At 43.0% G+C, this 16,523-nt stretch overlaps 1 protein-coding gene across 2 annotated transcripts in view; it reads right to left on the bottom strand.

Moving 5' to 3' along the window:
* The window catches only part of BMX (BMX non-receptor tyrosine kinase), a 49,420-nt gene that overhangs the window by 24,799 nt on the left and 8,098 nt on the right, over positions 1-16,523 (bottom strand). Inside the window, exons 4-8 of one of the 2 annotated variants that reach the window (XM_032389672.1) lie at positions 15,715-15,796; positions 11,103-11,222; positions 8,213-8,277; positions 3,446-3,621; positions 160-231 (exon numbers count right to left, since the gene is read on the bottom strand). In XM_032389672.1, coding sequence (XP_032245563.1) covers positions 160-231; positions 3,446-3,621; positions 8,213-8,277; positions 11,103-11,222; positions 15,715-15,796 — 515 coding nt within the window. The remainder of the gene's footprint in view (positions 1-159; positions 232-3,445; positions 3,622-8,212; positions 8,278-11,102; positions 11,223-15,714; positions 15,797-16,523) is intronic. The other variant, XM_032389673.1, reaches the window with a different exon arrangement.

Genomic DNA, 16,523 nt, shown 5'->3' with positions numbered 1-16,523 from the left:
GACCAACTGAAGGGTTCAGAGAGGCAAACTACGTGAATTTTTTTGGTTCGTCTTTACCCTAAACATGAAGTCTAGATGCAAAATGATTGCAAATGTGGTTAGTTTTCCTGCAAATGGAAGCAAATCCTAGACGTAAAGGAATATCTGCATTTGATTTACCATGACATCTTTGAGGTGCTGTGATTTGCAACAGTCCTTTCCCTTTGGTCGCTGGCTGCAAAATCTTCACTGCTGCGACAAAAAGATACATTTTTGTAAACTTACATTTATTTATAAATGTTAAAGGAGAAAAATAGTTTTGTTAGGTATCTTTTGGCTTCATTTAACATTTTGACCATCGTATTTCACTTGGTTTGGGAATTTAAGCTAATGAGTCCTTTTCACATTTTCATCCTTGCAGGGACCCCAATAACCAGAGGCAGCTTGACAGTGTTCCTAAACAAAAGAGAAGTGAGAATAGAAAAGTTGGATGAATAGATCATCTTGACTCCTGATTTTTTTGTCGCTATGCAAGCATTCGGTCACTTATATATTTTAACATGTTATTTCCCTCTTGGCTGTTGCAATTGCAATGAAAAGTCTGGAAAATACTGAACTTTTAACTCCACGTGGGGTTAAGGGATCCTCAAGGTCTTCATCACCCCCTGCCACCCGTCATTTTCCCTCTTCCGTTTTGGGTGGTAGGCAGAGCATGAGGAAGTGCCTGCCTCTCCAAGTCCAAAGGCTGTTTTGCTTGGAATGTAGGACCTATTTCCTGCTCGCCTTCCTATCTCAGGCCCTTTTTCAAAACCACCCTTCGTAGCAACAAGCTTCCTTAACAAGGAAATGCTTCTCTGGCTCCATTTCAAGGAATGACTGGAGAAAGCCCTCAGCGCTGCCTTCTGAAGAGCCTTGCTCACTAGCATGGCTTTTTTACTTCATCTCTTCAAAAGAAAATTCTTATTTTAAAACGCTAAGCAATTTATTTAGCTTTTATGTTTTTTTAAGAACACACAGAGAATGCCCATCAGTGGTGCATCTCTTAGGTTTATCCATATGATGGAACACTATCTAGACATTCAGAATAATCAGGTAGCTTGCACAACATTGTAAATGTCCCTAACACCTCTCAACTGTACGCTTAAAAATTACTAAGATGGCAAAACGTATGCTATGTTTTACCACCATTCAATATTTTTTCCACATTAAAACTGAAATGTAGCCTCATGTACTTAAATGGGAAAAAATGTCCAAGATGTGAAGTGAAGAGAGAGAGTGGCACAGAAGAGTACGTGGTGAGAATCTGATTTTTTAATTCTCTACACGTCATAATGTGTGCATAGAAAATAACGTGTGCATAGTTCTAGAAGAGGGTACCCTGGATATTCTGCAACACTTGAATGCTTTAATGGAAGCATGCCGTTATCTTACTACTCAGAAAAAATTAAAAAGCAGCTCAAGTAAGGATAGTTGATAAAAAGTATTATCTCCTTATGTGAGCTGAGACTCATGACTGCATTTTTAAAATTCAATCCACAGGGGCGCCTGGGTGGCTCAGTTGTTAAGCGTCTGCCTTCGGCTCAGGTCATGATCCCAGGGTCCTGGGATCGAGCCCCGCATCGGGCTCCCTGCTCGGCGGGAGGCCTGCTTCTCCCTCTTCCACTCCCCCTGCTTGTATTCCCTCTCTCGCTGTGTCTCTCTCTGTCAAATAAATAAATAAAATCTTTAAAAAAAAAAAAATTCAATCCACAAAGATCTTTTAGCAATCATCATCATTCACTCACTGATGTAATGCTACTCAGGCTAAGAAGTGATTCATCGGTTCTTTGTTCAGATAACTAGCTTTCTCGAGTTCTAGGGAAGAATCCAAGGTCAGGACTGAATCTTGGGTGCAAAATCTAAGGGGGTGTCAGAAAAACTCAGTAGTCAAGGTAAATAACGTGTTAATGATATTTTTAAAATAAAAATTAATGCAAAAAATCCAAGATGAAAAAAAGTCAATATTTTCAATAAATATAGGATTTATGGGGCGCCTGGGTGGCTCAGTCAGTTGGGCGACTGCCTTCGGCTCAGGTCATGATCCCAGAGTCCTGGGATCGAGCCCTGCATCAGGCTCCCTGCTCGGCAGGAAGCCTGCTTCTCCCTCTCCCACTCCCCCTGCTTGTGTTCCCTCTCTTGCTGTGTCTCTCTGTCAAATAAATAAATAAATAAATAAATAAATAAATAAATAAAATCTTAAAAAAAAAAAGATAGGATCTAGCCATTCAGGCATTGGTGGTTGTCCCCCCCCCCCCCCCCATGAATTAATAGTGCTGACTACTTATTTGAATACTGATCAGTTTCACTGCACGTTTCCCTCAATGAATCCCTGGGGCTTCCGGTAGAGAGCGGGCCCCGGCACAAAGCTGACATGACACCCGCTCTCCTAGGACCTGCGTCTATCGATGGTCTCCTTCCACAAGAACACTGGGTTGCAGCAAATAAATGCGACATGTCCCCTGTGGTGCCAGGTACAGATGAATACACTTGGACTCTAGCTCCACTTTGAAATGAAAAGCACCACAGTTTGTTATGCCAGAAGCAACAACAAGAATACACTTACATTCTTTCAAGTTCCGTGTGGCCCTGTGGTTGTGTCATTGGTACAGGGAGGCATTTGCTTTAGGTAAAAATGATGAGGATGGAAAGAATAAAAAAATAAGAGCACGAGGGAGAAAACAAAGGAGATGCCTGAGGAGTCAGAGAGATGTTCTGCATCCATTGTGGGGAAAGACAGACCCCGGTGCCCTGCAGGGAGGCTAATGACTGGGTGAGGAGACATCAGACAGTGAAGAATGTGATGGGGAGGAAGGCTGAGGCACCAAAGAGGGAAGGACAGTCACTTGACCCTTTTTCTATTGTCGTCTTGTGATTCAGTTCAATCTTTAGTGAGCATCAAGTATGGGGCCGGCTCGGTCCCAGAGACCCTGGAGAGATACACAGTTTAGGTACTGCCTTCCAGGTAGTTTTCATTTTGGCTTAAAAAACGTGTGAAGACTGATCACATCAGGAGAGCTGAAGGTGTCCATCCTGAGAAGGCAGCCGAGGCCTCGCTGGGAGTGTTATTTGGCATTTGTAAGCACAGGACAAAAGGAAGCCCACCCGAAACATGTAAAGAATATATTTTCAAGCTTCTAAGTTCTGGCACATAGTGTTATTTGGGGAAAAGGGGGAGAGGAAGGGGAGGAAATAAAATGCGCAAGTATTTCTTAGATCATAGATCAGATCATCTAGATGGGAAGTCCATGCCATTCGGTCCCAGTGGGCCACTGCTCGCCCAGGCTTCTCGCTCAAGCACTGAGCCTTTTCGGAGAGGGCAGCCCTTCTCAGCTAGGGCCTGCGTGGACAGCTTTGAGGCTGACGTCCAAGGCAGGGGGCTGATGGCTACCCTACGTGCTGGGCAGCCCGACTAAAAGCTGAAGTTTACCTCTTCAGTTTCCTTACTTGCCACCAGTCAGGGCAATCTTCTCTTGGAATATGCTGCATGTTGACAGTTAGCTGGGAGCCGTAGTTTCTCTTTGAGTCACTGTCATACTGGGCCACGGTGGTACTTGAGGATTGTTCATTCATTCTGAAAATAGGAACTGCTCGAGGAATCTTCAGCTTTGGAGGACAAGAGATTTTAATATATCACAGTGAGGCACAGATTCAGGTAGTGGGAGCTAACAAGCTAAGTACATCAGCTCTTAGGAAAGAAAGAAGGAAGGAGGGAGGGAGGAAGGAGGGAAGGAAGGAAGGAGAAAAAAAGAAAGAAAGAAAGAAAGAAGAGGAAAGGAAAGGAAAGGAAAGAAAGAGAAGGGCAACAAGGGCAGTACTAAGTATTGGCAAAGGTCTGGAGCAACTGGAACTCTCATACTTGGCTGGTTGGAGTTCAGAGTATATAACCACATTGAAGAGCTGTTTGCAGAATCTACTCAAGTCAGGCGCGCACATACCCTATGATCCAGAAAGTCTATATGCACACCCAGCAGTGAAATCAAAAGACACATATAAGAATGTTCGTAGCAGAATTATTTCAATTCGATAAGAACTGGAAATGACCTAAATGCCCATTTAAAGGGTAAAATAATAAACCTATTTGATACTAAACATAAGGCGCTACCCTTCTGGCCCCGAAGATGGAGGAGGGGGCCAGACACTGAAGAATGTAGGTTGCCTCTAGAAGTTGGAAAAGGCAAGGAGATAGATTTTCCCCCCCTAAGGCTTCCAGAAGGAATACTGCCGTGTGGACCCATTTTATTTTAGACTTCTGACCTTCAGAACTTCAAGAGAATAAATGTGTGTTGCTTCAAGTCACTCAATTTGTGGTAATTTGTTACAGCAGCAATAAAATGAATATAAGGGTATATTCACACGGTGGAATCCTATACAGCAGTGAGAGGAAATGACAACCACACACTAAAGTGTGGGTCAGTCTCAGAGGAAGACAGATAATATGTGACGATATACTTTATGATTCCATTTACATAAAGGTCAAAACCAAGCAAGTGAGCTATGATGTTATAAGTCAGGCTAGTGATTACTCTCAGTGGGATGTAGTGACCAAAAAGGAACATGATGGTACCCCTGGGGTTCTGTGATGTTCTGTTCCTTGATTTGAGTGAGAGTTATACGGGTGTGTTCTGTTTGTGAAAATTCATCAAGCTGAACACTTCGGGCTCGTATACTTGTCCAAATGCATGTTATACTTCAATTGAAAATTCACATAAAAAGATATAAGCTCTGCATTTAATTTTTCATACTCGTATTTTTACTTTTTTGCAGGGATTGACGACGTCCTGGAAATTTTCGCTCTGCAGGACACTGCTGTTTATGAGCTATGCGGTGGTTCTGTCCAGAGATAAATGCTGTGGAAAGTTCCCTACACGGAAGTCTGAACAGAAGGGCTAGAAAGTGGATTTTTAATTTCCTCAGCTCTGCAAAGTAAGTCCTCTACTGAATGTTCTGGTAAAAACAAAACAAAGGGAAACATGTTTTTCATGATACTCTCGCTGATCCCTGATCCCTTCGGGCAGCTTACAATCAAAACAGACTTAGAAACCCTTGGCCAATGATCTGCCTGACTGATAATTTTCAGCACATTTCCCCAAGAATTCCTTGCCAGAGATTAGATGCAATGGTTTCTGGCTCCTAAATGATCCTCTGCTCTTAGATTTGTTTAAAACAAATTTTACTGGATTATAATTTGCATACCATATAGAAGGTATAGAATTTGGTGACTTTTGGTAAATTTATCAAGTTGGGCAACCATCACCACAGTCCGGTCTGAGCACATTGCCGTCACTCCCATAAGGCCCCTGTGACCGTTAGCGGTCACCCGTTCCCATCCTGGCCCCGGGCAACCGCTAATCAACCCTTTGTCCTTGTAGATTTGCTTATTCTGGACATTGCTCTTAGGTGTCTAATAAGGCCATAATTTTCAAGCTTCAGGACTGGAGCATGTACCCAAACTAAAATAGCAATGTTGCTGAGAACAAAAGAAAGCCCTCCAACCTTAATAATTGTATTAGTTTCCTTGGACTGCCATGACAAATCAGTACATGCTTGGTGGATTGAAACAACAGAGATTTGTTCTCTTGCGTTTCTGGAGGCCTCAAGTTCAAAATCAAGGCTTTTCTATGGCCGTGCTCCCTTTAAAAGCTCTATGGAAGAATGTTCGATTGCTTCTTCCAACTCCTGGTGGTTCTAGCATTCTTTGACTTGTGGCAGCATAACTCGAATCTCCTGCCTAGGTGTTTATTTATTTATTTATTTAATTTAAATTCTAGGTAGTTAACATACAGTGCGATATTGGTTTCTGGAGTAGAATTCAGTGATTCATCACTTACATACAACACCCAGTGCTCATCACAACAAGTGCTCTCCTTAGTACCCGTCACCCACTTAGCCCATTCCCCACCCACCTCCCTCCATCAACCCTCAGTTTGTTCTCTATCGTTAAGAGTCTCTTAAGGTTTGTTTCCCTCTCTCCCTTTCCCCCATCCTTGCCATATGTTCATCTGTTTTCTTTCTTAAATTCCACATGAGTGAGATCATATGGTATTTGTCTTTCTCTGACTTATTTCGCTTAGCAGTTATACTCTCTAGCTCCATCCACGTCACTGCAAATGGCAAGATTTCATTCTTTTTGTTGGCTGAGCAACATTCCATTGTACAGATACACCACATCTTCTTTATGCATTCATCAGCAAGGGACATTTCAGCTCTCTCCATAGTTTGGCTATTGTTGAGAATGCTGCTATAAACATCGGGGTGCATGTACCCCTTCACATCTGTATTTTTATATCCTTTGGGTAAATACCCACTAGTGCAATTGCTCGGTCATAGGGTAGTTCTGTTTTCAACTTTCTAAGGAACCTCCATACTGTTCTCCAGAATGGCTGCACCAGTTTGCATTCCCACCACCAGTATAGGAGGGTTCCCCTTTCTCTGCATCCTCGCCAACATCTGTCATTTCCTGACTTGTTCATTTTAGCCATCCTGACAGGTGTGAGGTGGTATCTCATTGTGGTTTTGATTTGCATTGCCCTGATGATGAGTGATGTTGAGCATCTTTTCATGTGTCTATTAGCCATCTAGATGTCTTCTTTGAAAAGTGTCTATTCATGTCTTCCGCCCTTTTTTAAACTGGATTATTTGGTTTTTGGTTTGCCCAGGTCTCTAAATGGCCTTCTTCACTGTGTATCTCCCTGTGTCCTCTCCTCTTCTTATAAGGACACATTCTAATCCAGTATGATCTCACCTCAGTCCTTAATTAATTACATCTGTAAAGACCTGTTTCCAGATAAGGTCACATTTTGAGGTTCTAGGTGAACATGAAATTTGGGAGACAATGTAACCTACTCCAATAATGGATTTCCTTTTGTCCTTCATGGTGGTTCATAAAGATTATATTTTTTTACTTAGAGAGAGGTGTGTGTGATAGTGTGCAGCTGAAAATAAGTGCCCAAGACACCATAGAGCTAATGGATGGGCAGAGACACTCCTTTACTTTTAGGAAAGCTTCTAGAGCATCATGGGGAGGCCATTTTATATGTCCCCTCGCATTTGAGGAGGCTGACACCTGCCTCGGAAGCCTAAAAGCAGGAGGCTACGGCTACAACCCCAGGAAAGCAGAGCAAAACCAGAGCAACAGCCTGTACTGTGAGAGTCACATACAGTTGTACTAAGCAGAGCAGTCAAGGTTTTGTTTGTCGTACTGTAGGCCAACTCCACCCTTGGGAGAGGGTTCTGGGAGCCACCTTGAAAGAAACTCTGTCCAAGATGGGTGAATCGACCCAGCAGAAATATGAGGACTAGAAACTCAAGAGCTAAGGGTCAAGACTACCCCTCTGTCATAAAACTACATTTGGATCTGCACACTCGTGGTGAACCCACGAAAGTTTCCCATAAGCTAAAGAATCAGCATTAGGAAACTGTCTCACCCAGGAGCCACCCCTACCAAAATCATGATGGGATCAGCCACAAATGACTGCTTTTTATTAGACCCCCTCTTCCTGGGCCCCAACCATGACAGAGTCAGAAATCTCAGCTTCTCCATGGCCCTCTCCCCAAAGCAGGCTGCCAGCTGATGCACACCTGAGCTATGTGAAGGGGAGAAGTTGTAACTTGGAATGATGTTTGGAGTCGTATGATTATAGCATTGGATGGGACAATTGAGAGGTTCTTCTCATGACTACTAGTAATTGGGACATTCTGTTTCATTGGCAAGCAGCTGGAATTCCATTCCATTCAGGGACAGAGAAGAAAGCCCATCAAGTGGCTTTGAAGGGATAACAGAGAGAAAGAATTAGGTTATTTTCTGCTTGTGCCCTATGGAGTCCCATCCTTCGCCAGGATACTCACATGAGGCAGTCTTGGCCAGGCTGCTGCCGGGGGAGGAATGACAGCTAATAACTCATGTGTGAGGCCATCGTAAGGACATCTCCCACATGCACCCATTTCTTGGCGACTATTTATGTGCTTACAGGTCAGAAAAGGCCCAGTTATTAAGTATAACAATATAAAATGGTAAAATGGTTCAATATTTGACCTTGGCCTTCGATACTGCCACTGCTATCGGTGACAGCTCACCTTTGTCCTCTCTTTGCTCAGCAGCCTGAATGCAGCCCATATTTTCTAGTCTTGAATCTGGCAACTCTTGGTTTATTTTAATATATCCTGGCTATGCAAAAAATTTTAAATATCGACTTACCACTCCGTCTGGGAAGATGGGAACCCTGTGTTTCTCTTCATGGGTTGTAATGTGCAGATCAGCATCTGAAAAGAAAAACCAGGTAATATCAGCAGGGACTTCAAACAAAACAAAGCAAACACCCAATGTTAAGAATCAAAAGATTGAACTAGCTTATGGGATCAATGCTTCAGATGACGTGAATTTAGACGCAGCATCTGGAGTGATTTTGTTGTTTTCCTGTGTAACGCTCAACTCAAACACCACTCCTCCACTTTTGATTAGCAATATCCTCCCCCAAATGGATAAAAAAATTCGAGTTCCTCCAAATCCTGTGAACTATTAATTTATACTGCATTTCCACCTTGTATTTGAAATACAGATATCTAATCTCGTTGGGAAGTACCTATGACGCTAGGGTTCAGAATCCATGTCTGATTCCTCTTTGATTGGCTCATATGAGATGCTTATAAGTAGTTGATTTTTTTTTAGATTTTATTTATTTATTTGAGAGAGAGTGACAACACAAGAAGTGGGGGGGGACGGTCAGAGGGAGAAGCAGACTCCTTGCTGAGCAGAGAGCCCAAAACGGGGCTTGATCCTGGGACTCCGGGATCATGACCTGAGCTGAAGGCAGACACTTAACCAACTGAGCCACCCAGGCATCCCCAAGTAGCTGATTTATAAGTGAACAAAAACTATCCCATACTTTTTTTCCATTTCTTGTGATAATTGTTGGTTTCTCTTTCCACTTCCACATGTAGATAGATGCCCAGGCTATGGGTGTAAAGCCGTTACGTGCCTTCTAAGCAGAGTGGCCATACAATATACTAACCAGCCTGGAACATTTCTTACAGGGATAGGTAAGCTTTTAATAATTGTGCCGGGTCACCAGCTGCAGAATGAGAGTGCTCCAAACAAGCTGGGGTGTATGGCAAACTTACTTGTAGGCCACGTACCCTGGAAAAGGAATGGTCCAGGGCATTTTGGAGACGGAAGGAAGCAAGGCTCTCAACTATTTCCTTCCTAGTAACTGTACCCTTGGGCAGCCCTGTAACCCAGCAGAGGAGTAAGTGATATCATAGCTGCTCATGGGCCACGGCTCCTCCAAATTCTGTCGTTTTCCTCAGAGGCTGGAAAAGAGCCTGTTGTACCCAGAACATACGGTAGATGCCATCCAGACCGAGCCTAGGAAGATAATCCCAAGGGAGTGCTCTCTCTGGCCTTTTTTCCTGCTTCTTCCCAGGGAGGTAGGGTCAGAGCTAGAATCTGGCCTGCTGGGTAATGATGCCAGATCGTGGACAGAATAATTGGGGGAAAGAAATAATGTTCTAAGGAAACATTATTCCTCAGCCCCTTACAGTGGAGGGAGGATCCATATACACTAGTTTCTCTATAGTTCATTAAATCACGATAATTCCCAAGTATAAAGGGCAATGTGATATACTTAGGATGAATAAATATTCACTGTGTAGTCTAATTAAGATAGAAAACACAATGAACATTTATTCATTGATTTTTGTTGTCAAATTACTAGTAATACCATTAATGTGAATGTCGGGTGTCAATACTATAATGGAGTGAATTTGAATAATAGCTCATGTCCCTGTGGGTTTTACAGTTCATAAAGTCACCACTGATCTTACTCAATTCATTAAAGTTGTAATCCAAGCATATTTTGTTCAGGCTGGTAAAACTGTCATCAGAATAAGTTCTCCTTTTTAATTTATTCACAACTTACTGTTGTTAAACAGTGACAAACTCCTAAAATATATAAGACTGCCTCATGAGCTGCCTGGGTGGCTCAGTCAGTTAAGTTTCGGACTATAGATTTTGGCTCAGGTTGGGATCTCAGGATCTCAGGACTGTGGGATCAAGCCCCGCCTCGGGCTCCTCCCTGCTCACTCACAGATGCTCTCTCTCTCTCAAGTAAATAAATAAAATATTTTTTAAAAATCTTCAAAAAGAAAAAAAGACTGCCCCATGTAAATATCCTGAAGATAGGATGAGACCCTATAGGGGCACAAACAGAAAACAATCTAATTCTTTCCCTCCCTTGCCCCTTCAAAGCCACTCAGTGGACCTTCTTCTCTGTCCCCAGATAAAGTCTCAGCCAGATTTTCTTAGGAATATAACTCTGGGTAGAATCTGATTGCGCTTAAAGCAGACCCTTCACTACCTTCTGTGGTGTTATTAAGAAATCAGTAAACATGTACAGAATGGTAAGCCCTTTAAATATGGGCTTTTAAAACTTGGTCATCCATCACTGTGGTATATATGGTGATTCAAAGTGTTACTTAAATATTATCTTTTGACATATTTTTTTTAATTTTATTATGTTATGTTGGTCACCATATAATACATCATTGGTTTTTGATGTGGTGATCCACGATCCATTGTTTTCGTATAACACCCAGTGCTCCATGCAGTACGTGCCCTCCTTAATACCCATCACCGGGCTAACCAATCCCCCCTCCCCCCTCCCCTCTAAAACCAAAACCTTTGACATATTTTTAAAAAGAATTTTTTTTTTTTAGTTTATTATTTTAGGTTATGAGCCATGGTGATATGTTCTCCACATTCTACCCATTTGGAGTTTATCTTAAACCAGGGAGAATTATGGGAGGAAATAAACAGCGCCTTGCTCGATTCATGATTCCAATTTAAAAAAACATTTCTCACGAAATGAAAGAACGGCGAAGGTTAATATTGTTATTATTTTATGACTCAGTTGACCCTATAATTGGACTTCATCTGCCCGATAGCATTTTTTGAGGCTGGGTTTTCATGATGTCAACCGAAGTGGCACATCTTGTTTTCCCAAGCTGGTGAACTGTTCTGGAATTTAGCAGGTTTGCCTCATGGGGCACCGTCCTCCCCGGGCCCAGCCCAGTGGGGGGGGTCACCTTACATGCTTCCCAGAGGGTACATCCTGGGGCTGCTTTGCAGCTCTGCTGGCAGCACAGGAACTTTCCATCCACGAAGAACCCACTGTGGTACTTGATCAGCAGGTGCGGGTTGCCCCTTATCTCTGGGGAACAGGCAGGAAGAAAACACAGCATGAGCAAATACTGGCCCGAGAGAAGAAACACATTCAGTAAGCGCTGTTATCACAGAACAATGAAAACCTTATTTTGCCAGCAACCAGGGTAAGAGAAAATGGTTCCCGAAGGATATAAGTCTTTCACTCAGAAGTTAATAAGCCAAAAAAAAATTTTTTTTAAAAGTCTACCCAGGTATAGAGTGAGAACAACACAGTAACTTCTATCAGTCTTACAAAAAAAAAAACCTAGAAAATGTATATACAGATTAACTTGGTGATCTAGGGTTTTAGAAATACATCTATAAAGGAAGCAAGTGGGTTAGGGCACGTGGGGTTCAGGAGGCTGAAGTCCTAGATCTCAGCAAGATGAGAAGAAGGTTCTAATGAACATGTATTCCCCTCCGCTCTTCATTTTGAAACATTTCAAAGGCACAGATGAGTTTCAAGACTAGTACAATGAATGTCCGTATACACTTCACCCAGACTCACCAATTTTTAATTATTTGCCGTATTTGCTTTTTCTCTTTCTCTCTGTACATACATACTGTTATTATTAAAAATTTTTAAATTATTGTGTTTTGTTAACCATTTGAAAGTAAGTTGCAGGTATCATGACCTAAATAATGTCACCCATAAATACATCAGCATGTGACTTCTGTTAGTAGGGACGGACCCTTACATAACCATAATACAATTATCAAATTCAGGAACTTTGACACGGATACAACACTACTGCTGAGTATTTTATATTTAAAATTTTCCCAACTGTTCCAGTAATTCCCTTTATAATCATTCACTGTTTCTGATTGGGGATCCAATCCAGAATCACATATGGCCTTTAGTTTTCTAGTTTCCCTTGATCTGGAATCGTCCCTCATCTCTGCTTTGTCTTTCATAACTTTGACTTGTTTACACTAAGGAATGGATCATTTGTGGGGCAACTTTTCTAGGAATATGTGCCTATTTTAAAAAAATAATGGGAATAGGACAATGTTTAAAGAAATGAAATTCTTTTTTTTTCAAATATGCTGTTATTTTTTAAAGATTTATTCAGTCACTTTAGAGAGGGGGAGCGCAGGAGGGGCAGAGGGAGAGGGAGAGAGAATCCCAAGCAGACTCCGCACCAAGCGCAGAGCCCGATGTGGGGCTTGATCCCATGACTCCAAGACCACGACCCAAGCCGAAACCAACAGTCAGACACTCAACCAACTGTACCACCCAGGCGAGGTGCCGCCAAAGAAATGAAATTCTAATACTGGAGTAGAATACTGTTTCTACACCGCATGAGCCTCTCTCAAAATACAGCAGAGAAACCTACAAGGTTTAGTAGAGAATAGTTCAAGAAGAGTCTCTAGGTGGGGAGGGCTGATTCTATGTGTGACTTCAATTCTTTTCTTCTTGATTTTATATTCATCTTAAGGCTTCCTTATTTTAATCCCAGGAGAGTTCTGCTCCTCCTTTCCAACCCCAATTCAAGGAAGTGTTTGGAGATAATAAGTGCTTTGCTGGGTCATCAGATCATAACAAACCATAATTATGTAAAGCATCCAGCACAGCATTTGGCTCAGAGCATGTGTTCAACGAACAGTGGGCTTTAGGTGTTATCATTCCCTTAGTTTAGCTCAGCTCAGCTTGGCTGAAAGCACTGGTATTAAAAAAAAAAAACAAAACACCTTTACTAAATATTAATGGGAACTAAAGGGAAATTATTACAGAAGTCACAAAAAGCAAGAGGAGTTACGATTATAAAACACAAGTTTCTGACTAGAAACTGGTCCCAAATGGTCATTGCCATTCCTTGGGCACATGACTTGCCTTCCTGCTCTCCGAGATCTTGCTCCCCATGTGCCAGGATTCCTGTTATTTCCTACTACATGAATTTCGTTTCCTGGGTAACTATTTCTTTTCCAACCACGTCCAAAAGTCCACATTGCGACACTCCCACCATTTAATAATGACAATAAGAGGAACTCGTATATATTAATGTGTGTGTATAGGAGTTTACATATTTCCCTTCACATGTATCATCTCGTTTGATCTACTCAACAGCCTTGCGGGGAGTTGTTACTGTCTTCGTGGCACTTACAGAGCTAGGTAAACTGAGGTGCAGAGTTCCTTGCTCAAGTTCACAGACCTCTAGTGAGTAGCATATCTGAGACTCAGCCCCAAGCTTTTTCTACTATAATCCGATGCACAGATGCCAGCTTCCCTGTAGAACCCCCTTCAGTTTTCGTTTTTGGAAAGAAGGACACGCTTTATCCCCATCTGGTCTTCTGAACTCAGAACCATGGTAGCTGACACGCCTGAGTCCGCACTCAGTCGGCCCAAACCTCCTGGGTATTGGTTCCCGTCTGGAAAATGCCGTGTCTCCGACGCCCCCTCAGTTTATAATGCCCGAGCTAAATAGCAGACAAAAAGACTTCACAGGGGAGAGGACTTAAGTGAGGAAACTCCTTTGTTTTCCTGCGGTGGGTGGCGGTGGGTTGGTTGGCCAGGCTGACAGCCGACCGTCCTCCTCTCTTGTTTCCTTCAAGCTGACAGCCAATCTCACCCACCTTCTCTCGTGCTATTTACCAGCAGGAAGGCTAGAAAAACCAGATACTGACTTCCAGCCTCCCTTGCGTATAGAGGTGGTCATGAGACAGAGTTCCGGCCAGTAAAACATCTACAGAAGTTGGCAGGGGACGCTTCTGGAAAAGCTCAGAGCCTTTCCGAGCGCCTCTAAGGGTGGCAGAGCAGAAAGCTCGCAGGAGCCTGGGTCCCCACTGACTTCCCTGAGCTGCTGCCCCTGCCCTAGACCGTCTACCTCCGGACTTGTTAACTGTGTGAGAGGAACCGACGTGCATTTGTTTCAACAGCTGCTTGGCGTCTTTTTACCTGCATCCCAAAGCATCATTAACTGATACACGCGGCTTCCTGTGCACATGGCAGCCCTAGTGATAGGGTCCCTTTGAAGTTTTACGAGGGGCCAAGAGATTCACCTTCGCTTTTTCTCTCTGCTCTCCTTTATGCTCCATATGCCTTTACCTGAGCTCTCCAGGGCCCACCCAAACCTGCCTGCCGTACATAGTTCCAGAAAGACCCACAAAAGACCCTAGGGCATGACTCGAAGCTGCACACCGGAGGTGTCCACACAGCAACTGCTCCCAGGAAGTCCCCCCGGAGGAGACTGAATGGGAAGCAGCCTCTTAGGGCTCGTCCTGGAGGCCCCACTCTAACCACAGCGATTCACGTTTGTGTGTCGGATGCTTTAATATATATGTGAGTCATTCATTTGTGGCTCAAGATCACTCGAGGAAAGAAGCAACGTGACCTCCCGTTTTATAGGTTAGGAAACTGAGATCCAGAGATGTGAGATGTGAGAGAGGTTTCATTAGGTAACACAGCAAAGCAGGAGTTGGATGTAGATTTGTCTGTCTCTAAGACAGATGCCCTTCTCACTTCAACAAGCTGGGAGCAGGGAGAGGGAGGCTTCTCCCCTCACTGGACCACCTGACTATCCTACAGGATAGGTTGCTAAACCCTTTCATGCAGAGGAAAAATGAAGCCCTATGTGTAAAAAAAAAAAAAAAAAAAAAATGTTTTTGCACCAAAGTGGAGTAGGGGGTTGTCTAACGTGATATACTTTGAAGTACACTGCGAAAGAACCCTAATCGAAAGAAAACAAAACCTCACCTGATCTGGGGACTTAATATCTGAAATTCCACCAGTAGAGTCATTCATTCGAGTTATATACTGTCCTCATACTATCACCTACCTTTCAAATAAGAATATCACGGGGAGAAACATCACAGCGCCAAATTACCAACAGTGTTCTCTCTTCTACCGCGGGCTGTCACCACAGCAACCTGAGAATCCCTGAGCAAAAGCTCCATTAAATCCCCAGTTTTGCCTAGGGTTGATACCACACTGGTTAAAAGGCCGGGTTGGGGTAGTCGAATTGTGAGTTCTCCATTATTAGGTACGTGACCCCCGCCATGTCTCTTTAACTTCACTTATCTGGAAAAGGGAGAATAAGATCACCCCTTTCCATGGACTTGTCAAGAAGATTACTTAAGGAAATGCTTTACAAAGTACTTGGCATAGCAGTTGGCAGATGATAAGTCGTAGGATAGAACTTTCTGTAAACAGCCAAAGTCCGGTAGCCACAGGCCTTGACACAGCCCCGGGAGAATGGAGACTGCCCTGGGAAAGGGAAGCACAGTGGGTGGGGAGCAGGTGGTCTGGCTTCCTCCAGCTGCCTGCTGGGAAGGCACAATAGCTCGCTCTGAGCAGGGCAGGAAAGGGAATGCGAGCCACAGGTTTGCTCCATGTAACAATGAGAATGCAAAATGACAGTGAGCCTGGCACGTTCTCCGAGGTTCCTGGGAAAATCAGCAGATTCTCTCTTGGCCATGGGTCCTTCTACTGCCATATCTCTCCCCTCCAAGCCTCAACAGAACTCCATGGAGGACTCCCTTTAATGACTTTTTAACATTACCTTTTTGTAATGCTTTCAGCCACTGACTTCGGCTCTCTTCGTTTGATGCGTAGACATAGAGAAGCCCATCTTTATAGACAATCTGGAAAGGAAAAGATTGGATGCATTTAGATACAATTGCCTGCATGGTTCATTCCGGCGCGACTGCACATTTCCTGGTATCCCAAAGAAAAGTTGAGTTTGCTTATAAAATAGGCATTTGCTCTGGAATTAGATGGAAAAAAATCTAGTTATTTTTATCCTCCGCCTCTCAGTTTGTTTTATCCCAGACACTTCTACACTTGGGAAAAATCACAGCAACGATGCATCTGACATCAGTGAACATTGAGGTCTCGGCATGGGTGCCCTGGACCATATAAATTTTATAATTTAGACAGAATTATAAAAGTCTAAAATGTTAGATATTACAGGTGTCTTAGGAATGTTCTGGTCCATCCACCGACCCAGTGCATGACTCTCTTTATAGCCCATTGGAAAATGTTTACCTGCTCTATCCTTAAAAATATCTTCAGGGACGAAATGTCCTTTACTTTTGCTAAGCCATCCTTGGCAATTTCCATATATTCTGATCATTATATAGTTCATACTTATATTGAGTAAAAATAGGTCTCCCTGTTACTTCATTCCCTTGGGTCAGGTCCCTCCCCAAGGAATCCCCAGCAGAAATCATTGTCTCTTCTTTAAGATGCTTGTTTAAATGTCAGAACATTATAATGTCTTCCCCATATCCCTCTCTCGTTTATTCATTCAGTTTTTATGAGTAAATGATACAGATCCTTTATTAAATAGCTACTAGTTTCTGGGCTCTT

Source organism: Phoca vitulina, unplaced genomic scaffold (assembly GCF_004348235.1).
Source record: "Phoca vitulina isolate PV1807 unplaced genomic scaffold, GSC_HSeal_1.0 scaffold55, whole genome shotgun sequence".
Lineage (NCBI taxonomy): Eukaryota > Metazoa > Chordata > Mammalia > Carnivora > Phocidae > Phoca > Phoca vitulina.
Note: the sequence above shows the minus strand (reverse complement) of the source record. Positions and strands in the feature narration are given on the sequence as shown.